The sequence below is a fragment of the Amblyraja radiata genome, chromosome 29, assembly GCF_010909765.2.
Source record: "Amblyraja radiata isolate CabotCenter1 chromosome 29, sAmbRad1.1.pri, whole genome shotgun sequence".
Taxonomy (NCBI): domain Eukaryota; kingdom Metazoa; phylum Chordata; class Chondrichthyes; order Rajiformes; family Rajidae; genus Amblyraja; species Amblyraja radiata.
In genome coordinates, this window is record NC_045984.1 from 30002358 (window position 1) to 30028151 (window position 25794).

The window sequence follows — 25794 nt, forward strand, 5'->3', positions numbered from 1 at the left end:
CCGACCAGCGATCACCCTACACACACACCTACACACTAGGGACAATTTACAATTTTACCGAAGCCAATTAACCTAAACAAAAACTGTATATCTTTGGAGTGTGGGAGGAAACCAAAGAAAACCCACGTGGTCACAGGGAGAATGTACAGACAACGTCCATGGTCAGGATCGAACCTGGGTCTCCGGAGCCGTGAGGCAGCAGCCCTACCGCTGCGCCACGGTGTGACTCATTTGTCGTTCTTTGCCCCCGCGCTTCAGCTGAGGCAGTGTTCCAGAAATGAAAGTGACAGTGAGACTTTACAACAGATTTGTACGACTGCTCCTTCGAAAATCACACCAAAGATGTTGAGGCAAGTAAATCTGGATAAGTCTCACAGGAAACATGAGTGCCGGGACATTTAATCGCCTCTGGGAATCATTACTATTATCTGAGTTGGCTGAGTATCAATGCCTGGATTTGCAGTACTTATGGAAATTGGGACTTGAGTCACATAGTCAGAAGTTGGCCATCCTGGGAAAAGTACCTGGACAGGCAAAAGTAAATGGAAATTCGGTTCCGCTATTATATTTAAATCAAGGGTGTTTTAGAGGTCTTTATGGTGCAACAGTTTTGAAATCATTTACTATAATACTCATACAGTATGACTGATTTTTGTCCAAGTGTTGGAGCAGTAAGTAAGTATGTAAATGTTATTGAAATGGAATCCATCTAATGATTTTCTATTCACTAGTGCACATTTCTTAAAGTCAATAAGCATTACAGAATTAAACACACTGATGCCGCCGCTTGCCTCAATGCAGTGTATAAAGACGCCATCTGGCAAGGAGGCTAAATAACTGAAGAGAGACATTGGACACATTAAGAGAGAATTGATTTTTAGCGCTTTGCTCCATCTCCTGGAGGCAATCGACTTGCATGGGATCTGTGTGGGACGTGATTCTGTTGGGACTTGTGACAGAATTACTTCACTCGTTGCCATTCATCATGCTCACTTCAAGTATCATTAATTTATTCAAAAATGGGCAAACCACACTTGTCCAGTCCACTCAGATATTGACTTAAATATTCCAGAATCTCGGGTCACTAATTTTCACTGTCAGAGCGGTCACTAATTTTCTTTCTCTTTTGTTAGCCATGGGGAACCGCAGGCAAATGACCTTCTCCTACTTTAGATTCATGAACTAATCACTTGGTTTAGAAAATAAATAAATTGATATCTATTATGAAACACATTTTTGATAAGCTGTGATGGAGTTTTGAATTATTTACTGTGAGACATGGTGCATTGGAGCATCTGCTGACACTCCAAATCTAACTCATTAATGTTCAATGAGAACAGGCAAGGGATCACCTGACGCAGTGTCATATCATTTATTTAAAATCCAGTTTGCAAGCAAGGAGGAAGGAACCTTCATCGACATTCTAACCCTCGAGTAGAGCAAAAACGATTTGAAACTTTCTTTCAAATTGTGTAACTTCATTCCACAATGTCATAAATACCACAATTCATCAGCATCACTAAATAATAGTTGCTTATCACTAAATCATAGAACAGAATCTCATAGTATAGTATCAAATATTGTTTTGCTTGTTTCTTGAGCTGCCTGAAGGTTTGTGTACTCATATTCAGCCGTGGACATCAATAGTTTCTCACTGAATAAGATGCATCTGAGCAGAAGAATGATTGTTCCGAAATTTGACTACAATATAAGTATTGACTGACGTATGGGTTGGATATAGCCTGTGTGTATTTAATAGCTGAGGGTGAGGCTAAGATAGCTTCTTATCATGCATACTGAGGTACAGGGAAAAGCTTTTTTGGTGCATGCTATCCAGTCAGCGGAAAGACTATACATGATTCGTCCACAGAGTACAAATACAAGATATGGAAATAATGTTTAGTGCAAGATAAAGTCCAGTGAAGTGAAGTCCGATTAAAGATAGTCCGAGGGTCTCCAATGAGGTAAATGAGAGGTCAGGTTGGTGATAGGAGAGCGATCATGACCTTCCATCTACCTCATTGGAGACTCTTGGTTTATCTTTGATGCAACTGGTCCAGTTTGCTCTACTATAGTGCCCTGCTACTGTGTTGTCACTTCTTCACATTCAATATCATTAATTTAGGTAAAATGTTGGTAAACCCAGATAACATGCACACAATTCCCGTTGATGCCTTGCTTGCTTATGCTGCTATTTTTTTATTTATTGGTAAGACTAGAAGGGAGGGACATGACATGGAAAATTGTGACAGTGAAATGTTTTTCTGCTGTGATTCTTTCGCACCATCATCAGTTTAACTCCTTTGCTTCCTGCAGAGTGTTGAATCTGTGAAGAAGGAACTAGATGAGAGTGTCCTTGGCCAGAGTGGGACCTACCGGTCACCGTCATTGCTGAGGAAAAGAAGTGACTTTTCAAACAATAAAACCAAGGAGGAAAAGATATTTGAACCAAATGAGTATGTGATGCTTTGTTTTTTAGTTGTCTACCTTTATCTCTCGACGATTTTAACTATGTGCAGCTCAACCTCTGGTAACTCATCCATGTGATCATTCTTAAAGTTTGAGTCATGAAAGTTTGAACAACCCTTTCACCCGCACAACAAAACAAGATCACCAGCTTTTATAAGCCTCACCAGTTCAGTTTAGTTTATTGTCACGTGTACCGAGGTACAGTGAAAAGCTTTTTGTTGCGTGCTAACCAGTCAGCAGAAAGACAATACATGATTACAATCGATCCATCTACAGTGTATAGATACATGATACAAGACTTTTTGCATTCCATCACAGTGAGGAGGTGCCTGGTGAACTCACTGTGGTGGATGTTAATTTGTGTTTATTGTGTGTTTTTGTCAATTTTATTATATGTATGACTGCAAGGCAACGAAATTTCGCTCAAACCGAAAGGTCTGAATGACAATAAAGGCTACTTTGACTTTGAAGGGAATCAGGTTTAGTGCAAGGTAAAGCCAGCAAAGTCCCATCAAGGATAGTCTAAGGTTCATCAAAGAGGTAGGTAGTAGTTCAGCACTACTCTCTGGTTGTGGTAGGATGATTCAGTTGCCATATCAGCCCTGCATCTTAAGAGTAATCGGGGCTATTTTTTTACTCGTGGACCTTTTTCATCATGCTGAAAAATCGTTCCGACTTACCTGATGCCCTAAGGCTGGCATAAAGAGCCGCTACGATATATCCACGGACTCCTACGGACTCGTTACGAACATTCTGCGAATTTGAAAACTCGGGAGAATTCGTGAATAACTCAGGAGAATTTGTGAATACATTTCATTTTCATTTTCATTTTCATTCAATTCATCATACAAATTCATTTCACTTGCACTTTATGTGCAATGTGACGAATAAAACTGATTGATTGATTGAATAACTCGGGAAAGTGGGACAGGCCCTTTAGCAAAAGGATTAGGAGTAGGGATGAGGGTGAATTGGGAGATCCGTGGGTAAGACTGAACGAATGATTTCAGAGGATTTTTTTAATGGGTTATAAATAGGGAAGAGCAGGTAGGTTTCATTATCATTCCCAACAAAAGCGCTGCGATGAAAAGAATAGTTGCTAATAGTGGATCAAAGTTTTCAGATAACCTGAAACCTGGAAACATCGCGACTGATAAAGATCTTAACAACTGACTTCACAAGGAAATTGACTGGGTGAAGTGGGGAAAGATGTGGCAAATGAAGTTGAACAAAGCTTATGATGTGATTCATTTTGGAAGAAGTAATGAGAGTTGCAATATAATCTCAGTAATATGGATTGAATGTGGTAAGTGCAGAAAATGGGTGTTTATACACAGCAAATCTTTGAAGATTGTATCGTAGGAGGAAATCAATGACCATATCTCAAAGTGGAGGTGATAATGATGAAAAGAAAAGCAAATACAGCCATTGTGAATTTTATTTGTAATCTTGAACACAGCAGATCCAAATATTTGTGATCATTAGATGCCAAGGGCTCATTAGGAAAAATGGCAAGGAAGGCTGGGTCAACAATTTGTTTCGGAACTCCTGAAGGAAGCGAACCGCCTCTATTGCAGAAAGTAGGTGTACGGTCAATGGATTACTAATTCAAAATATTATTTTGTTTAACTGAACTGACTTTCAGCAAACCAATGCGTAGGAAGGAACTGCAGATGCTGATTTAAACCGAAGAGAGACACAAAATGCTGGAGTAACTCAGCAGGACAATCAGCATCGCTGGAGAGAATGAATGGGTGACGTTTCAGGTCAAGACCCTTCTTCATACAGTCACCCATTCCTTCTCTCCAGAGATGCTGCTTGTCCTGCTGAGTTACACCAGCATTTTGTGTCTATGTTCAGCAAACCATTGCTCAGTATCAAAGGGCACCATCCTTAATGCTGTGGCTAACTGGTTGCACAGACTAACGTCTAGCTGACATCAGCTAGTTCAGCACAGGCGGGCACCTACACATTGCAACCTTGTAAAAACCTAACCCTAATCCTTTCAATCTACACAGAGACTTTTATAGACCAATCCATCCCAATTGTGAAGAATTTGCTATTCAGATGTTGAATTGAATTTATAGAGTTAAATAGTTATTTGTCTTCGTAAACCACACTCCAAGCAAAAATGTTAAATGTTAATGATTGTTTTACAGAGAAGCGATGGGAATGGTGCTGCACAAAGACTCAAAATGGTACCAGCAATGGAAGGAATTCAAGGATAATAACGTTGTCTTTAACAGTTAAGACCAATTTCTTTGTGTTCACTTATTTTCTCCTGGCACTATTTGGATTTATCAAGCTATCAGTTACTTACAGCGATATAAATGTAATGTTCTCTCTTCCATTATAGGGTTCTTTGAAATGAAAATGAAATACGATGAAAGTGATAACACTTTTATTCGAGTATCGCGAGCCTTAACTGACAAAGTGTCTGATTTGATTGGTAAGTGGGATGATGTGGGAGCTAACTCTGGTGTGGAGGTGGGAGCTGAAAGAAATACATCAGACCTAGAGATTTCAAAAATAAAGGTCCCTGTCTAAGATCAACAAGGAAGACCGTACCAGACTATAGGGCGCACAGAGGTAGACCTGCTGCTCTAGAAATCCAGGGTTCAATCCTGACCTTGGGTGCCGTCTGTGTAGATTTTGCACGTTCTCCCTTTGGTTGTTTCCAGATACTCCAGTTTCGGCCCACTTCCCAAATATGTGTTGGGGTGTATATTAATTGGCCACTGTAAATAAAAATGCCCCTAGTAGACACAAAATGCTGGAGTAACTGAGCGGGTCAGGCAGCATCTCTGGAGAGAATGGATGGGTGACGTTTCGGGTCGAGATCCTTCTTCAGACTGATCAGTCTCGACCCGAAACGTCACCAATTCCTTCTCTCCAGAGATGCTGCCTGTCCCGCTGAGTTACTGCAGCATTTTGTGTCTACCTTCGATTCAAACCAGCATCTGCAGTTCTTTCCTACACAAAATGCCCCTAGTGTAGGGTATAGATGCAAAAGTGGGATAACATAGAACTAGTGTGAATGGGTGAACAATTGTTGGCATGGACTCGAAAGGGATGAAGGCATGTTTTATCTCTAAACTAAACTAAATATGTAGCCATTATTCTCAAAACACCAGAATGTAATAACATTTATCTTGGAATTTGCAACCTTCATTCCGCTCCATTACATCATTTCCTAGTAATAGATATTTAAATAGTTTGCCGTTATATATTAAGATACCATTTGTTCTGGGAAATGGATAAAAACAGACTGGAGATGTGACTGAAGAAATGGTGTTGTTGCTAGATTTCAGGCAGGATTTTGAAGTTAGAAATTAGAAAATGCATCTGCGAACTATTTTAGTTTCAGTTCAGTTTATTGTCACGTGACCGAGGTCACAGTGAAAAGTTTTTTGTTGCGTGCTAACCAGTCAGCAAAAAGACAATACATGATTGCAATCCATTGATTTGCAGTGTTTAGATACCTGATGAGGGAATAACGTTTAGTGCAAGGTAAAGCCAGCAAAGTCCGATCAAGGATTGTCCGAGGGTCATCAAAGAGGTAGATAGTAGTTCAGCACTGCTCTCTGGTTGTGGTAGGATGATTCAGTTTCTTGATAACAGCTGGAAAGAAACTGTCCCCGAAACTGGTAGTGTGCGTATTTACACTTCTATACCTTTTGCCCGATGGGAGAGGAGAGAAGAGGGAATGGACGGGGTGCGACTCGTCCTTGATTACGCTGCTGGCCTTGTCGAGGCAGCGTGCGGTATGAATGGAGTCAATAGAAGGGAGGTTGGCTTGTGTGATGGTCTGGGCTGCTGCGTCCACAGCCCGCTGCAATTATTTGCTGTCTTGGATGGAGCTGTTCGCAAACCAAGCTGTGATGGATCCTGATAAAATGCTTTCTGTGGTGCATCTGTAGAAGTTGGTGAGAGTTGCAGGGGACATGCCAAACTTCCTAAGCCTTCTAGGGAAGTAGAGGCGCTGGTGTGCTTTCTTGGTCGTTGCTTCAATTGGGATCTATGTTGTAGATATAGCAGGGGACGTTGACAGAAAGTGCTTTGGGTGCTGGGAGAGTTGTAGGGGGACTTTTGATTATGACCACGGGTGAACAAGGGAAGCGGAGGAGGAGGACTGTCTGAACTGTATTGCCTGCCACTACAGTGAAGAATGCTGTGGTGGATGTCTGTGTTGAATTATGTTGTGTATTATGTCCTTTTTTAATTGTAACGCTGCATGGTAAATTACATTTCACTGCACCTTATGATGAATGATGTTTTTTTGGATAAGGAGTTGGTGATTTTTGAGAAAATTAATGACAAAGTTGTGAAGGTATGTTGCAGTTAATATATCTTTTGATAGGTTGTTGTAGGATGCAATTTAATAGGCTGAAGTGGAAAATATGTCAGCCTTTACAAAGTACTGTATACGTCTTTTTATCGTGATCGGTATCGTGCCCAAGGCCACGTCACAAGTCCTTAAATAATATTATGCCAGAGATGAAAGGTTTGAGATGATGCCACACTTAACTTTGTGACGTGCGACCCATGAATAATTGATCAAAGAGCCCAATGATTTTCTTGGTGGAATACTGGTTGTACAGTATTTAATCGACACATTGATTGAGCTGAAGCAGTTCTGAAGACTGAGATGCCTTAACCAGAAAGGAAGGAAGGAAGTCCTGATGCAGTTCACACTATGACTGGAGTCCTAACATGGAACTCATCCCTCAGCAAGCAAAGCAAGAATTTCATTGTCCTGTCAGGGACACATGACAATAAACTCTCTTAACTCTAGTAGGTCTTTCCCTTGACATTTCCCACCACTTTGTCATACAGTAGTCGTTTTCTTCATCTGCTGGCATGGTGTATGTTACTGGTTGTCTCCAGTGTCCCAGCGAGACGTTTATCAACAACATTGGATAAAGAAAGGATTTTTGTTGTTGAAGTGACTTGTGTTTCACTGTCTGCTGCTCCATTCAATCATCTTTTTTTATAGTCCACTGGTTGCCACTTGATGCTGTTTGCTTTTGTTTCTCAAATGTTCTCTCTCTCCCCTCTGTTCCATCTGTAAACTGACCTCATCCACTCGGTGTTCTGCTATTCTACTGATTATTTCACCCTACTGCACATTACTTGCTCTTAGTGTTGACAAACTTCAGCCAGCGTGCAGCTCTGTGCCTACATCATTATGTCCTGATTTCCTCTGTAGATTGATCAAATCAAATCAAATCAGATCAACCTTTATTGTCATCTTGCAAAGCAACAGTTGTACAGTGCAAAATGAGCAGACGTTTCCCGGGGAATACCGGAGCATCGCACATGAAACTTAAAACATTTCACACATAATAACACTAAAAACAATCCAGTCCCTGATGAAACAGTATAAATAGTTAAAAGCAGGTAAAACAGCAACATTAAAATACAGTAAAACCAATCATTAAAATGTCCAGGGCAGCTGATTTGAGTGGCCAGTGCCAGAGTTATTAAAATGTCAGTGCAAAGCCGCAGAATCAGGTGACTGTGAGTACAGAGTGACTGTTTAGCAGCCTCTCAGCCTGTGGCAGGAAGCTGTTAGCACGAAGCTGTTTGGCTTTGATGCTACGGTATCTCTTGCCTGATGGCAGGAGATCCAGGTGTGTGTGGAGGGGGTGCAGTTTGTCCTTAGCTATTCTCAAGAGCTTTTTTCAGACAGCGGCTCAGATGATGGCAGTTCTCCATCATCATTTACAACCTCTTCCCTGCGATTAATTTACCTTTAGTGCTTCATTAATTAATATTCATGATATTATTGTTTCCCTTATATCTATTAAAGTTCTCACTTCCCTGTTTAGTTTAGAGATACAGTGTGGAAACAGGCGCTTCGGCCCACCGACTCCACGCCGACCTGCGATCCCCGCACACGAACACTATCCTATACACACGAGGGACAATTTACAATTTTTAACAAGCCAATTAATCTACAAACCTGTACATCTTTGCAGTGTGGGAGGAAACCGTTGCTTCCGGAGAAAATCCACGCAGGTCACGGGGAGAAATTCCATACAGGCAGCACCCATAGTCAGGATCGAATCCGGGTCTCTGGCGCTGTCAGGTGGTAGCTCGACCGCTGAGCCACCGCGCCTCCCACTTCTTCAGAATGCTTCCAAGAAGCTTTGCCTCTTCCCCTGTGCCAAACAACTTTTGCTTTGTCTTAATTTCATGTAAACACTGCTTACATCGGGAAGCTGCTCTTCCACGTTTTGTACATCCACGTCTATGATTCAGTCACTGAATGAACTCCGGAAATTACCATTGAGCCTACAATTTCGTTTTTAATTCTCACACCATGTGAAAAGTTTCTAAAGTAATTATCTTTCACTGGCAGATTGTTCTCTCATTTACTTTCCCCTCACCTTTAAATCCGCAGGATTTTTTTGGTTCAATGTTTTAGCACTGTGCGAGTTGGATTCCTCTTGCTGGTGAAATAAATCTTTTGTAATCCTTTTGGATGATCTCCACTTCCCCATTACTATAAACTAAGCTGCATAATTCTGTATAATCAGCAAATGTAGTTTTATTGTAGTTAATAAAGAATGAAAATAAGGGCTTGAGAAATGAGTCTCCGAGGAATTCTGAGTCAGCATTGCAATACGTGGGACACTTCAAATTAATGGGACTCAAAAATGCAATGTCTATTCATTTTGTCATTCAGAGGCGGTAAGGATTTTTTTGTTTATGGATGGTGTGATACAAGATGTGATAAGATGGTGTGATGTGGGTGGCACCGTGGTTCAGCAGTAGAGTTGATGCCTTGTAGTGCCAGTGACCCGGGTTCAACCCTGACTATGGGTGCTGTCTATATGGAGTTTATACGTTCTCCTCGTGACCTTGTGGGTTTTCCCTGGGTGCTCTGGTTTCCTCCTACACTCCAAGGACGTACAGGTTTGTAGGTTAATTGGCTTCGGTACAAGTGTAAAGTGCTAGCAAATAGGGATAGCTGGTCGTCGCAGACTCAAAGGGCCGAAGGGCCTATTTCCGTGCTGTATCTCTAAACAATACTAAACTAAATAACACCTTGAAATTCACAATTTTAAGTTGACATGAGCATCCTGGAGTTAGAGATTAACACTGTAACGTACGTTTTCACTCTCGTGAAAGTCCGGGGAAAACATAATTATACACAACTGAGCTACTCTCCAGTAACAAGTGACTGGAAAACACAAGCTAGTTGTATTCATGAGGAATGACTGCTTAGGTAGACTGTTGTGTGAAACTGTCCCAGTTTCACACAACAGGAGAGTTCATAAGTCATAGGAGCCGAATTAGACCATTTGGCCCATCGAGTCTACCAGGGTTGTGGGGAGAAGGCAGGAGAATAGGGTTGAGAGCGAAAGGTACATGAACCACGATTGAGTGGGGGAGTAAACTTGATGGGCCGAACGGCCTAATTCTGCTCCTACAACTACTAAACCAGTCCTCAAACAGTTAAAAAGTAATTTAACTTCACAGCTGAACCCTTGGCTTTGCATTATCTCCGCAAAGAGGTAGCAGACCACATTTTGATTTACTTACATTATTTTGTGCTTTCTGAGAATTTATTTCTCCATTCCTGCTTGTGATCTTTTAAAAGACATGTCCCTGCTGTGCCACTTTATTTGTGTGTTATTTCCGACCAGCTTTAAAAATGATGTAGTCTCAACCCAGCCCTTCCCTTTGATAGCTCCCGGTGTTTTGTGTGATTAATCAGCAGACAAGTACTGCTGTCTGAATCGAGCGCTGCTTCATTTAATCTTGGAATGATTGAATGTTTATATATTTAAAAATGCTTACAGTATATTAACCTCTCGAGAAGACTAAGCTAAGTAAAAAACAAACCAAAGAAACTCATCTGTTTTAATTCTGTAGGGTAGTGGTTGTTACTACTGATGAGTGGAAGGACATGATCACAAGTTCATAAGTTATAGGAGCAGGATTTGGCCATTTGGCCCCATCAAGTCTTTACTTTGTCATTCAATCATGGCTGATCTATCCTTTCCACTCAACCCCATGCATCTGCCCTCTCCCCACTAACCACTGACACCCTTACTAATGAATAATCTGCCAATTTCTGCCTTAAAACACCCATTGATTCCTCCACAGCTGTCTGTGGCAATGAATTCCACAGATTCGCCATCCTCTGATTAAAGAAATTCCTCCTCATCTCCTTTCTAAAGGTATGTCCTTTTATTCTGAGGTGATTGCCTCTGGTCCTAGACTCTCCCACTTTTCATATCCACTCTATCCAGCCATTTCACTGTTTGGTAAGTTTCAATGAGCCTCCCCTCATCCTTCTGAACTCCAGCGAGTACAAGCCCAGTGCCATCAAACGCTCATCATTTGTTACCCCAATCATTCCTGGGACCATTCCCGTAGACCTCCTCTGGACCCTCTCCAACACCAGCACATCCTTCCTCAGATATGATGGAGGGAGTGTGGTCAAGCTTGTGATTCAGCCTGACAAAAGATGTTTTATTTAATTATTTGCCTCTGTACTCCACAATTTGAGATTTGTAATAGAAAATATCACACGTGGTTAAAGTCCACAAAGTCAGATTTTATTAAAGGCAATTTTTATACATTTTGGTTTCACCATGTAGAAATTACAGCAGTGTTTATACATAGTTCCTCCATTTCAAGGCACCATAATGTTTGGGACACAGCAATGTCATGTAAATGAAAGTAGTCATGTTTAGTATCTTGTTGCATATCCTTCGCATGACATTGCTGTGTCCCAAACATTATGGTGCCCTGAAATGGGGGGACTATGTATAAACTGCTGAAATTTCTACACGGTGAAACCAAAATGTATAAAAATGGCCTTTAATAAAATCTGACAATGTGCACTTTAACCACATGTGATTTATTTCTAATAAAAATTCTCAAATTGTGGAGTACAGAGACAAATAAATGAATGATGGGTCTTTGTCCCAAACATTATGGAGGGCACTTGTATAATGAGGATACCAATGGGATTATTTATCCATTCATTATGAATTAGTCCATACTGTGTTGGATAGAACTAGTGTACGGGAGTAATAGTTAGTCAGCATGGACTCGGTTGGCCGAAGGGCCAGTTCCATGCTGCATCTCTAAGCTAAATAAAAATTGCAGCGATGTCCGTAGATGTAGCTGTGAGACACCTTGTTTGTGGCGTTTAGTCTGTGAAAGGTTGCAGTCTAGACATTTGTGCTCATTTGCTCGATTTAGAAATAATCTTGTTTTGATCAAGTAAATCTTTGCTGATTTTGAGTTTGTTCTTTTCCCAGGGGGGCTGTTTTCTAAGACTGAAATGTCAGAGGTGCTGACAGAGATTCTGAAAGTGGACCCCAGCTTTGATAAAGACACGTTTCTAAAGCAGTGTGAGAGGGACATTATTCCCAATGTTCTGGAGGTACCTGAAGACATTTCATTTATTGTTTATAACTAGGGGGGGTGACTCTGCAGAAAATGTAATAAGAATTATAAAAGATCAGTAAATTAAAATGTAGAAATGTTATGACACCGAATATCACTCGGGCACTTACTTACTGTCTTTGGGTTTTTTTTTAATACCAAATATGTTTCATTTTCATGCCATTCATTTTATTTCATATTGCACTGATGGTTATGACTATATTGCTCCTTGGCAGTCACGTCACACAACATTGAAATAGGCCCTTCGGCCCAATTTGTCCATGCTGAGCAAATCGGCATTCTGGGCTAGTCTCATTTGCCCGCAATAGAGTCATGTCCTCTGGCGTATAGAGCAGCATCCAGCATGGTCCTGAGCCAAATGGACACACTTGATCCCTGGTATGTAGTGAAGTGGCTAATTTTTGCAAGAGAATTTCTTCCATCCTGGATGTAAAAAATACCCAACCAGTGCCTGATGCTTCTTTCAGTACCTGTTGTTTTAAAAAAAAAGTCAGTCACGTTCTGCTGTTCTCAAAACGTAACCTGAACACACTTTGATTTATTCCTATTTTTACAGTCGACAAGTAGAATAAAATCCCCTGTGATTAATGCTGTACTTTTCCGACAAGCTCCCATCGATTCTTCTATTATACTTTGTGTGGTTATTGCTTGTACATCACTCACAGACACAAATTCTTGCCGTTACTATTTCTCGGCTCCACCCGTATAGCCTCTGCAATCTGGATCCCTGAACCAGGATCATCCATCTTCATGGTACTACAACTATAATTAATTAACAGCTACTCCTCTACCTTTTGCCAGCATTCGGTCCTGTCTTAATATACTTTGCGTGGCACAATGGTGCCGTGGTAGAGTTGCTGTCTTACAGCGGAAGAGATCCGGGTTCAATCCCGACTAAAGGGGTGTTGTCTGCACGGAATTTGTACATTCTCCCTGTGACCAGATTGCAAAGACATACAGGTTTGAAGGTTAATTGGCTTCAGTAAACAAAATTGTAAAAAGTCCCTAGTGTATAAGATAGCGCTGGTGTACAGGATGATCGCCAGTCGGCATGGGCTCGGTGGGCTGAAGGGTCTGTTTCTGCGCTGTATGTGTGTCTAAAGATACTTTTCAGAGTTCAGATACAAATCTTTGTCACCTTGCACCCATATCTTTGCAGTGACTGTCAGATCATATTTATTTATAATTGTGTTCTTTCATGTGCTGGTATATAAATGCTACATGCTTGTTGATAAAGAGCCTTTCAATTTTGTTATTTTATTTTTATAGCATTTAGCCTCATCAACTGATATAGATTCATGCTCTCCATCACTTCCTGTCATTGTTAATCACTTCCCCTTTTAATATGTTTCTCTTTAGCCTTGTCTCTGGTCTTTGATTTATAACATCTTCATTTGTCTCTACTAGTTAATTTAAAATCATTATTTCCCTAGCTATGTGGTTTATTTGGACTCTGGTCCCAGCATGGTTCATGTCTAGACATTCCTAAAGGTAAAATTCCCACTCCCAGCGCCCCTTCAATTGAAACCCACTTCTACCTTCAGTCTTTGAGACACATTTCTCCTGTGTGCAATATCCAGAGGTTATTATTTTAGAGATACAGCATGGAAACATACTCTTTGGCCCACCAAGTCTACGCCGACCAGCAATCACCTGTACACTACTTCCATTCTATACACCAGGGACGATTTACAGAAGCCAATTAACCTAACAAACATGCACGTCTTTGGAATGCAGAAGGAAACCGGAGCGCCCGGAGAAAAACACACGATCACAGGGAGAATGTACAAACTCCGTCCAAACAGCACCCATGGTCAGTCAGGATTAAACCCAGGTCTCTGTCGCTGTGAGGCAGGAACTTTACTGCTGTGCCACTGGGCCACCCAGTAAACTAAACTAAACATGCTTCAAGTATTAATAGCTAAATTATTTCAAATGATTAGTTATTTCCTGTTTTATGTATTTCATTACCTTGCCACCTAAACATTCGAGAGTGAAGAGACCCACTTACCAGACAAACACCAAAAAATATTTCACTAACTCCTGTACTGAGATCTTGTAAGCAAGGATTTATCAACAAGACAAGAACCTCTTCAGCTCTTCTGCGATTACTCCGACTTTCCAGCTGATGCCTGCATTGAGCCATTGTTACTGTCCCTGCTCCATATCGCTATCCACAACCTCCCACAAAGCTGCTTTGTTGAAACTATGCTGTGCTTTAGGGGCCTCCGTTTTTCATCGCCGAAGCTGAAATTGTCAATTAACTGGTCCCTAACGATAACAGTGGAATTCCCAATTACAATGGGGCCACCTTCCAAGGTTACTCGGCTACCTAAACTGAAAACCACATCTAAAAAAAGTAAGTGAAAAGAAATAATTCTAGAAAATAACTCGATGCAAACTTTTGCAAGCAACGTTCTGAAGTTCCAATCATAAAATCTAATACAAAGGGAAAGTGCTGAAAACACTTAACCGGTCAGGCAGCATCGATGTAAAGCGAAACAGAGTTAATGTTTCTGACAAGCATCTTTGACCTGAAACATTAATTATCTTTCTCTTTGCACATATGCTGCCTGACCTGCTGAGTGCTGCATCATCCACCTTTATTTCAGACTTCCAGCACCATCAGTTTTAACTTTTGTTTACGGCTGTTTATTTAAAAAATCCATTTGGGATCATACGATGTCAAGAATATAATATATTTTCCAAGTCAATGCATTGCAGAGGTCACTCATTCTCAGTTGCAGTGACCCAGTACACACAGAATAAAGGGCAGTTAACGTTATTTCAAAATGTTCTCATTGGATGTGGACAATGCAGGAAAGGTCAACGTTTAGTGCCCGTTCAATAATGGCCCTGAGCAGATTCTCCGCAGTGGTGAACACACTCCAAAGAATTGCGGAAGCTCAGTCTTCCCTGGCAGGAAATATGTTGAAGCAGGAACAAAGTAGTCAATCAGCAGAAAAGCCTGGTGTTTTGCGTCGTGGGAGCTCACTTGTTCAGCTCGCCCCTAGAAAACTGGCGGAGGAATTGCAATGCAGTGAGAACATGGATTCCCTGCTGCCCGTGCATTGTCATGATTAATGAGGGCGACCGGAGCAAATTGCACGATGATCGGCTGCAAAGTCGTAACCTCTTCGGAGGAATGAAATTAATCTACACTCCAGGGGGAGGTGCAGAGTGACTGCACGATGAAGAGGAATCTGACCTGTGAAAACTAGGACTGGCACCGCATGGAAGCGAGAGCTCCAGGGTTTTCCAAAGCTGCAAATTTGTCCTTGGCAGAGGAGTTGGAGCGTTGGAACGGTAGAAACATATTGCAGCAGACAATGGTTTATACCAGAGATAGACACAAAGTGGTAGAGCAACTCAGAAGCTCTGGAGAAAAGGAATAGGTGACGTTTCGGGTTGGGTCCCTTCTTCTGACTCTTAAGAGAGTCATTTACCATGCATGCTCAAGTTGCTGCCTTTGATGCTGTTGGTTATTTATTTGATAGGACGTTTTGGGATTCCACAAGGTTCAGCATTCTGTCAATAGATTCCAAGGTTTTCAGTGATAACATGATCACATGAGAGGCGACACTGGTGCATCGGTAAATTTGCTGCCTTACAGCGCCAGACACCTGGATTCGATCCTGACTACGGGTGCTGTTTGTATAGCGTTTGCACGTTCTCCATGTGACTGCGTGGATTTTCTCCAGGTGCTCTGATTTAACTTCCACACTCCAAAGACGTGCAGGTTTGTCGGTTAATTGGCTTCTGTAAATCATCCCTAGTGTGTAAGATAGAACTAGTGCACAGGCGATGGTTGGCCGGCATAGACTCAGATGGGCCGAAGGGTCTGTTTCCACACTGTATCTCAAATGTAAACTAATGTAATGTAAATCATATGATGTCAAGAATATAATATATTTTCCTGTCTGAAGTCTGAAGAAGGGTTTCGGCCCGAAACGTCGCCTATTTCCTTCGCTCCATAGATGCTGCTGCACCCGCTGAGTTCCTCCAGCAATTTTGTGTACCTTCTAATATATTTTCCAAGTCAATGCATTGCAGAGGTCACTCATTCTCAGATGAGAGAGAGTTGCTGTGGCTTCATGGTGACAATTTGCTGACCCACCCTAGGATTACAGCATTTATTTCCAATCTTTGCAGGTGTCTTTTTGTCTGTCGCCCACCTAGCCTAGAACTCTACTGTTCACAGGCTGGTAATGGACTCTTATAGTCTTGTGTAGCACGATACAGAAAACTGCTTTTGTTTGCATGCTATCCAGTCATGTCACATCATACTACACAAGAGTGCAATCAAGCCAACAGATAGTGCAAAGAGGAAAATGCCAGAGTACAGAATATCGTTTCATAGTATTGTCCTGTTACTGTGACGGAGAAAAATTCCCACCTCATATGTCTGGAATGAGGTCGGTTGGCAGATCAGGACTGCACCCTAGCTTATTGAATTGAATTGAACTGAATTGAATACCTTTATTGTCATTCAGACCTTACGGTCTGAACAAAATTTCGTGCCTGCAGTCATACATACAATCATACAATAGTAACAACAATAAACACAAATTAACATCCACCACAGTGAGTCCTCCAAGCACCTCACTGTGGTGGAGGCAAAAATCTTAGGGCTGCAGTCTCTTCCCTCCTCTTCTCCCTCTGCGCTGAGGCGATTCCCCACCGGGCAATGGTAAATCAGTCCCGCGGCTCACCGAACCCCGCGAATGGGCCGGCTCAAACACCGCGGCCCGGGGTGGTCGAAGCTGCCGCCCTCCAGTCCAGCGGACGCAGCCGCTGGCCCGCGGCTGAACCCCGGACTCAGGTCACCGCCGCCAGAACGCCGTCCCAGCCACCGGAGCACCGTTTCAGCCCCGAGCCGGATCGCCCTCACGTGATTGCCGTTCCTCCCTCGAGCTGGGCCGCTCCGACGGGAGCGCCACAGCCCCTCACGGGAGAGTCTCAGCCCCTCGTCAGGCCGCCCTCACGGGAGCGAGCCCAGGGTGAGTCCTGACAGGCTCTGCCTCCGGAGCCTCGAGGTCGCCAGCTCCGCCATTAGGCCTCAGCGCAGACAGAGGCAGAGAAGGGGGATATGACAAAAAGTCGTATTCCCCCGAAGGGAGAGACAGCAAGCCCCATTTCATCCCCCCACCCCCACCCCCCACATAAACACAACTTAAAAACCAAAAACGTAACTACACAAAACGAAAAAGAACAACACAAAAAAGTAAAGACAAACGGACTGCAGGCGAGCCGCAGCCGTTCCCAGCGCCGCCACTTCCGGATGGGAGGATTGTTCAGTAGTCTGATAACAGAGGGGAAGAAGCTGTTCCTGAGTTGGTAGGAATTGTTGGAGACATACCAAACCTCGTTAGTCTGCTGAGGAAGTAGAGGAGTTGCTCTGCTTTTTGCTGTAGCTTCGATATTTAAGTCTGGGTACTTGAAGCTTTCGACATGTCCATTTCGGCTCCATTAGTGCTGATTGGGACACGTATTGCACCACGCTTTCTGAAGTCTACAACTAACTCCTTCGTCTTGCTGACATTGAGGGGGAAGTTATTGACACCATGTTACTAAGGTCCCTGTTTCCTTCCGGTCACTCCGTTTCGTAATAGTTTGAGATCCGACCCACTACATCTGCAAACTCATAGACGGAGGTAGAGCTCAGTTTGGTCACATATTCGGGATTGTTTGGGGAGTACAGTAGGGGGCTAAGAACACATCCGTGCAGGGCACCCTTGTTGTGAATTATTGTGGAGGTTGTTCTGTCGCCTATCCTCACTGATTGTGATCACATGTCAGATCCTGCAAGCTGTCGGATTCCTTCACAGCTCAGAACTGCTCGAAATAGTCCTCCACGAGGTGGCACGGTGGCGCAGGGGTAGAGTTGCTGCCTTACAGAGACCCGTGTTCGATCCTGACCACGGGTGCTGTCTGCATGGAGTTTGTACGTTCTCCCCGTGACCCGCGTGGGTTTGCTCCAGGTGCTCCGGTTTCTTCCCACACTCCAAAGACGTGCAGATTTGCAGGTTAATTGGCTTTGGTAAAATTGTAAATTGTCCCCATGTGTAGGATGTGCTAGTGTGTGGGGGATCGCTGGTCGGCACGGACTCGGTGGGTCGAAGGGCCTGTTTCCGCGGTGTATCTCTAAACTAAGAGCGTGCAGACTGGGTCACTGAAAGTCAATATCTTCCAGCATCCATTACTGTCGTTGAAGGATTTGTGTACTTAACCATGGTCTGCCACTTTGGCATTACCAGTAAACTGTAATTGTTTTCCTATAATTCCTAATTGTAAATGTTTTATTTGCATAGTAAACAAAAGCAGTGACAGAAGAATCCAGCGATGGCCTTCTCAAGGTTGCATGCATTTCACATTAGAAGATATATTTCTTAGTCAATTTTGTGTGAGATGAAGATAAATGTGTCTACTTTCTAAATGATGTAACAGTTATTTGGATGCTAAAGGGCAGCTGAGTGAAAATGATAAAGAACTCTGCGTAAATTGTGCAAAATTGCACGACTCAAGGAGGGGGCAATGAGATGGTAAAAATGTTACATTTATCACATAAAAATGTAAATGGTGATATTCTGAGGTGAAGCTGTTGTAAAAACCCTGCAATTTCCTTTGAAAATGTATTCCAGGAGCATGCCTTTATCCTTCATTTTACATTTCCAAAGCATTTTTCCTTCCAAGGGCCAATTTTCTACTTGCCCCACGTGGCACTTTCTTTACAAATAGTAGCTTATGAAACAGGTGAGATTTCTGTCCAGCAAGCACACCAACTGCAGCATTTGCAAGATAATTATTCTTGTTGTAGAGTTGCAGTGACATCAATATGTACATGTGTATGCACACTGAATGTACATTGATTCTGTACATTGAGGTGGATTTGAGGCCATGTGTCTGTTTTCATGTTTCTTGTTGAACGCCAGGTTAGTCAAAGTTCATATGTATTTAAGAAGGAACTGCAGATGCTGGAAAATCGAAGGTAGACAAAAATGCTGGAGAAACTCAGCGGGTGCAGCAGCATCTATGGAGCGAAGGAAATATGAGACGTTTCGGGTCGAGGCCCTCCTTCAGTCTGAATGACACCATGAATAAAGATAAGAGACAACATTAAAGAATTTAACAACAAACATAAAAACCGTAACAACAATTTAACAATCTAACTTAATTAACAATTTAACAACAAACATAAAAACCAAAAATATCCATTGACTTGGCATCCACAGCATTCTGTGGCAAAGAACTCCACAGATTCACCACCCTCTGACTATCAAAATTCCTTCTCATCTCCTTCCTAAACGATCGTCCTTTAATTCTGAGGCTATAACCTCTAGTCCTAGACTCTCCCACTAGTGGAAACATCCTCTCCACAACCACTCTATCCAAGCCTTTCACTATTCGACACATTTCAATGAGGTTCCCCCTCATTCTTCTTAACTCCGGTGAGTACAGGCCCAGTACTGTCAAACGCTCATCATAAGTTAACCCACTCATTCCTGGGATCATTCTCGTAAACCTTCTCCAGGGCCAGCACATCCTTCCTCAGATATGATGCCCAAAATTGTTCACAATACTCCAAATGCAGCCTGACCAGCGCCTTATAGAGCCCCAGCATTGCATCCCTGTTTTTGTAATCTAGCCCTCTTGAAATAAATGCTAGCATTGCATTTGCCTTCTTTCTTGAGACCAGTAAAGTGAACACAGAGCTTTCAGCACCTACAGAACCGTACCTTTGCACGTGTCAGCACTGGGAAGAGAATTAATCTGCCCGGTTCACATGTGTCTGACATTAGTGGAGTTTGACTCTTTATCTCATGAGCTTTTGAAGATTGTTGATTATCATATGTTTACTCACTCGGCCCGAAACTTTGCCTATTTCCTTCGCTCCATAGATGCTGCTGCACCCGCTGAGCTTCTCCAGCATTTTTGTCTACGTTCATATTTATTTGTCAGTTTGCACCTTGCTTTCTTGAAAATTCAACTGAAGGAGAGTAAACAAATATGGGAACATAAAGTTTAGTTTACTGTCACGTGTACCGAGGTACAGCGAAAAGCTTTTGTTGCGTGCTACCCAGTCTGCAGAAAGATAATACAATGGTTACAATCGAGCCATTCACAAGTGTACAGATACATGATAAGGGAATAACGTTCAGTGCAAGATAAAGCCAGTAAAGTCCGATCAAAGATAGTCCGAGGGTCTCCAAATGAGGTGGATAGTAGTTCAAGACTGCTTTTTAGTTGTGATAGGATAGTTCAGTTCAAGGCAGAAGTTGGCAGAATCATATATAAAAATATATGACACATTCTTTGCCACAGAAGGCTGTGGAGGCCAAGTCAATGGATATTTTTACGGCAGAGATAGATTCTTGATTAGTAGGGGTGTCAGGAGAATGTGGTTAGGAGGGAGAGATAGATCAGCCATGATTGAATGACGGAGTAGACTTGATGAGCCGAATGGCCTAACTCTGCTCCTATCACTTATGCTGCTGTTAAAAATAGTAGTGAGGGGATATGGGGAGAAGGCAGGAACGGGGTACTGATTATGGATGATCAGCCATGATCACATTGAATGGTGGTGCTGGCTCGAAGGGCCGAATGGCCTACTCCTGCACCTATTGTCTATTGTCTATTGACCTTAAAATAAGCAGAAATTTGGGCACCCTAGTTTTCTTTGAATCATTGGGTGATTTATGTCGCAAAGTGTAGCATTTTGGAATGACCAGCAGATTGGGGATAACAAGTGGCGCCCTTTGTTAACCTCAGGGGCACTGTCATCATTATTTTAACTGCTGCCTGAAATTTATTCTCAAGTTTGCTATTTCTATTTTGATATAAATAAAAATGTTTGCACTGTGAGGTTATTTGGGAACAGTTGTCTCTGTGTGCTTTAGTCAGACTGCTGGGGCTGTGATTGTACACCACTGCCCTTCCAGATGCTTCACAGTTCTGGATTAAAAACAGAAATGCTGGAGACATTTAGCAGGTCAGGCAACTCCTGTCAAAGAGAGACACAAAATACTGGAGTAGCTCAGCGGGACAGGCAGATTCGCTTGAAAAAAGGAATGGGTGACTTTTCGGGTCTTCTTCTTCTTGCGTATGGCGTGCACAGCCTAAAGTTGTAGGACAACTTGTTCTATTTGATCTTATTTGATTGAGCACGCCAGGTTGATTGCATTGGTTGAAACAGGGTGGACCACGTGAAGGTTGCAATCTCCCACCCCACTTTTCGGGTAAAGAACCTCCTTCAGACTGATTCAGGGGAGAGAGAGCGATACAGAGATAAGGAAGTGGAAGGTGTGAAGACGAGACAAAGGGGGCGGCGATCCAAGGAAAAATGTAGAATAGATCATTGTTAGCTTGGAGAAGCTGACAACAATGCAAACAGCGATAAAATGTAATCGAGGACAGTCAGACTGGCCGGAGAACAGGGAAGAGGAGAGAGGATGGAGAACAAGGGTTTCTTGAAGTTAGAGAAGTCACCCATTTCTTCTATCCAGAGATGCTACCTGTCCCGCTGAGTTACTCCAGCATTTTGTGTCTGACTTCGGTTTAAACCAGCATCTGCAGTTCCTTCCTACACACCTGTCAAAAGAGAAACGGTTAACATTTCAGGTCAAATTCCACTTCCCTTTCCACAGATATGCACTGATACCAATATTTTATACTCTATTTAAAAAATCCCATCATCTTACAAAATTTACAAAATTATAAACTTAAAAAAATCTTAAGGGGTTGGACAGGCTAGATGCAGGAAGATTATTCCCGATGTTGGGGAAGTCCAGAACTAGGGGTCACAGTTTAAGGATAAGAGGGAAGTCTTTTAGGACCGAGGTGAGAAAATCATTTTTTACACAGAGAATGGTGAATCTGTGGAATGACCAGCAGATTGGGGATAACAAAAGGTAGTTGAGGCCAGTTCATTGGGTATATTTAAGGTTCAAAGGTTCAAAGGTTGATTTATTGTCACATACACCTAGATGTAGTGAAATTCCTTTTGCCAATGCAGCACATAAGAAAGAATACAAACATAACAATAATAAATGGCTTTAACATAAAAACATCCCCCCACAATGGTTCCCATTATGGGGGAAGGCACAAAGTCCAGTCCCATCCCCAATGTCCACCCATAGTCGGGCCTATTGAGGCCTCCACAGTTGCCTCTACGGAGGCCCGATGTTCCAGGCCGTCCTCGCCGGGTGATGATGTTCCGGCGTCGGGAGAGTCCTCTCAGCGGCATGGGAACCCTGGAACGGCCGCCTCCCTACTCGAGACCGTGGCTTCCGGAGCCGACAAGGCCGCGCCGAATGGAGCTCAACTGGCGATCTCGTCGCGAGATCCCAGGCTCCCGATGGAAAGTTCAGCGCTGCCGCCTGCAGCTCCGCGATGTTTTTAACGCCGGTCCCAGCTCACCGGAGTTCCAGCGCAGCGACTCAGGCAAGGCACCGCCCGCCCCGCAATGGCGCTCCAGCGCTGCACCGCCGTCCTCAGACCCGCAGCTCCGCCGCCGCCGATGCCGGTGCCGCCGCCGCCGATGCCGGTGCTGCCGATGCCGAGGCTCCAGGCGGTCCCCTCAGGAAATGCCGCTCCAGGCCCGCTGGTAGGCCGCGAGGACGGGTCGAAAGTGCAGCCCGGAGAAAAGCTGCATCTCCGACCAGGTAGGGACCCTGAAAATTAGTTTCCCCCTTCCCCCCCCCCCACACATAAAAAGCTAGAACTCCTTAAAAACAAAACACTAAACTTACTAAAAATAAGAAAAAAGAAATGAAAAACAGACAGCTGCAGGCTAGGCAGCCATATCCCCTACAGGTCGGCGCCAAGAGGGAGTTAGATGTGGCCCTTGTGGCTAAAGGGATCAGGAGGTATGGAGAGAAGGCAGGGATGGGATACTGAGTTGGATGATCAGCCATGATCATATCGAATGGCGGTGCAGGCTCGAAGGGCCGAATGGCCTACTCCTGCACCTATTTTCTATGTTTCTATCTGCATTTCATATTATTTTCCTTTACATTCATGAGATCAGTGAGCATTTTCTATGGATGACAACATAATATTAGAACACAGAACAGTACAGCACGGTATAGACATAAACTTCAAATACAGGTCATAAATTTGAAATCATTTATTGGAGCAGATTTACGAGGAGCATGTTCCAGGTCTGATTGCATTGATTTTACTAATTGAAAAACTCTTAATATTGATGCAAAGAGAATATAACCGGAAATCTCTTTTGTCTTGCAGGCTATGATGAGAGGTGAACTCGATGTTCTGAAGGATTGGTGTTACGAAGCGGTATGTATTTTAGTCAACCAAACCCCTTTTGTTCTACATAATAAGAAGGAGCTGCAGATGCTGGTTTATACCAAAGAAAGTGGTGGAGTTATTCAGGGGGGTCAGGCAGCATCTTTGGAGACAATGGACAGGTGACGTTTTGGGTCGGGACCCTTTTTCAGACTAGGTGACATTTTGGGTTGGGTCCCATATCCATTTTTTCCAAAGATGCTGCCTGACCCCCCTGAGTAACTCCACCACTTTATTTGGTATAAACCAGCATCTACAGTTACTCCAGCAATTTGTGTCTATCCCTTTTGTTATATAATGTGGTGAGCACACGCACACACACTCACACTCATACTGACACTCACGCACACACACACACGCTCACACACTCACTCACTCACTCACACATACGCGCATACACACACACTCACACTCACGCACACACACACGCGCACACACTCACTCACTCACACATACGCGCATACACACACACTCACACCTACAGGAATGAGGAAATGAGGAAAACATTTTTCACACAGAGAGTGGTGAATCTCTGGAATTCTCTGCCACAGAAGGTAGTTGAGGCCAGTTCATTGGCTATATTTAAGAGGGAGTTAGATGTGGCCCTTGAGGCTAAAGGGATCAGGGGGTATGGAGAGAAGGCAGGAAACTGAGTTGGATGATCAGCCATGATCACATTGAATGGCGGTGCAGGCTCGAAGGGCCGAATGGTCTACTCCTGCACCTATTTTCTATGTTACATACACACACACATACACACACTCACAGACACTCGCACACACACAAACACACACACACACACACACACACACACACACACACACACACACACACACACACACACACACACACACACACACACACACACACATTCAACAATACAAATCAGAAGAGGTTTATGATTTAATCCTTGGACTAAAATGATTCAACTGATCACAACTGGGACAACACAAAGGGTTCCCCAATTGACTCCAGAGGAAATTAAAACTAAATAACACCTTGAAATTCACAATTTTAAGTTGACATGAGCATCCTGGAGTTAGAGATTAACACTGTAACGTATGTTTTCACTCTTGTGAAAGTCCGGGGAAAACATAATTATACATAATTGAGCTACCCTTCAGTAACAAGTGACTGGAAAACACAAGCTAGTTGTATTCATGAGGAATGACTGCTTAGGTGGACTGTTGTGTGAAACTGTCCCAGTGTTACTTAGGAGAGTCCATAAGTCATAGGAGCTGAATTAGACCATTCGGCCCATCGAGTCTACCAGGGTTGTGGGGAGAAGGCAGGAGAATAGGGTTGAAAGCGAAAGGTACATGAACCACGATTGAGTGGGGGAGTAAACTTGATGGGCCGAACGGCCTAATTCTGCTCCTACAACCTATGAATAGTTAAACCAGTCCTCAAACAGTTAAAAAGTAATTTAACTTCACAGCTCAACCCTTGGCTTTGCATTATCTCCGCAAAGAGGTGGCAGACCACATTTTGATTTACTTACATTATTTTGTGCTTTCTGAGAATTTATTTCTCCATTCCTGCTTGTGACCTTTTAAAAGACATGTCCCTGCTGCGCCACTTTATTTGTGTGTTATTTCCGACCAGCTTTAAAAATGATGTAGAAATGACTAAAATGATTCAACTGATCACAACTGGGACAATACAAAGAGTTCCCCAATTGACTCCAGAGGAAGTTAAAAAATCAGACAAACACCCTTCCATCCCGTGATCACGAACGGTGACTCCCTGTAATGTCATCTTTTGTGGGTGTTGTGTGAGAAAGGGATTAGACTTGGGGGTATGCTCCTCTTTGTGAATGAGCTGCCTCGATGTACTTGGCCAAGGTACCAGAATGCCAGTCGAGACAAATGCTCATGGGAGTCACCTTCAGAAGGAGTGAAGAGGGGAGAGGATTTTTTTTTATTAAAGCATGTAAGCCTTTAGTTATTTATCCCATATTTGGAATGTTTATGAAGATTTATTTTTAGTGCATTGGCACTTGAGTTGTTAGCTGATGCATATCATCAATTGAATGCAGTTTGTGTGAACGTAAAATCTGAAATACAGTTCGCACAATGAGCTTGTCAATTGTGAATCATTTTTGCTAACCAGATGCATGTTTCTGGTCCCTGCGGAGAGAGGAACTGTTCTGTGTTTTCGAGAGTGAGCCTGATGTAAGAGAGTTTGTGATTACTTCTTGATAGCAAGTTGGTCTCCAGGGAATGTTGACAGTTAAGATCACGCATCACTGTAGGCTGGGACAGTGCGATGGGATTTGATAATGAGGGGAAATGCTTAAAAGTAATTTACTTTTTACAGCTCATTTATTGTTACTCAACACTGAAACTGGAATATGCATTTATATCCTCATAATTAATTGGCTTGAGTTGTGCAGTTGTCTATGGTCTGTTGTTGGGGATTATTTAGGGAAGCTGAGCAAATGGATTTTTCAACAAAAAAAATTAAGAGTTTTAAAAATAAGATTATTTTAAAATTTGAAACTAAACTGAACTTTTTCTTTAATGTGAGCAGTGAAAATGGAAGAAAAGCAAAAAGCTGCGTTCATATCATGCCTTTCATATTTTCTTG

General features: G+C 42.8%; 1 protein-coding gene across 1 annotated transcript in view; it reads left to right on the forward strand.

Annotated features, from left to right (window-relative positions):
- The window catches only part of timm44 (translocase of inner mitochondrial membrane 44), a 74309-nt gene that overhangs the window by 24425 nt on the left and 24090 nt on the right, over positions 1-25794 (forward strand). The window contains exons 6-10 of the mRNA XM_033047124.1: positions 2317-2456; positions 4629-4714; positions 4826-4918; positions 11754-11878; positions 23146-23196. Coding sequence (XP_032903015.1) covers positions 2317-2456; positions 4629-4714; positions 4826-4918; positions 11754-11878; positions 23146-23196 — 495 coding nt within the window. The remainder of the gene's footprint in view (positions 1-2316; positions 2457-4628; positions 4715-4825; positions 4919-11753; positions 11879-23145; positions 23197-25794) is intronic.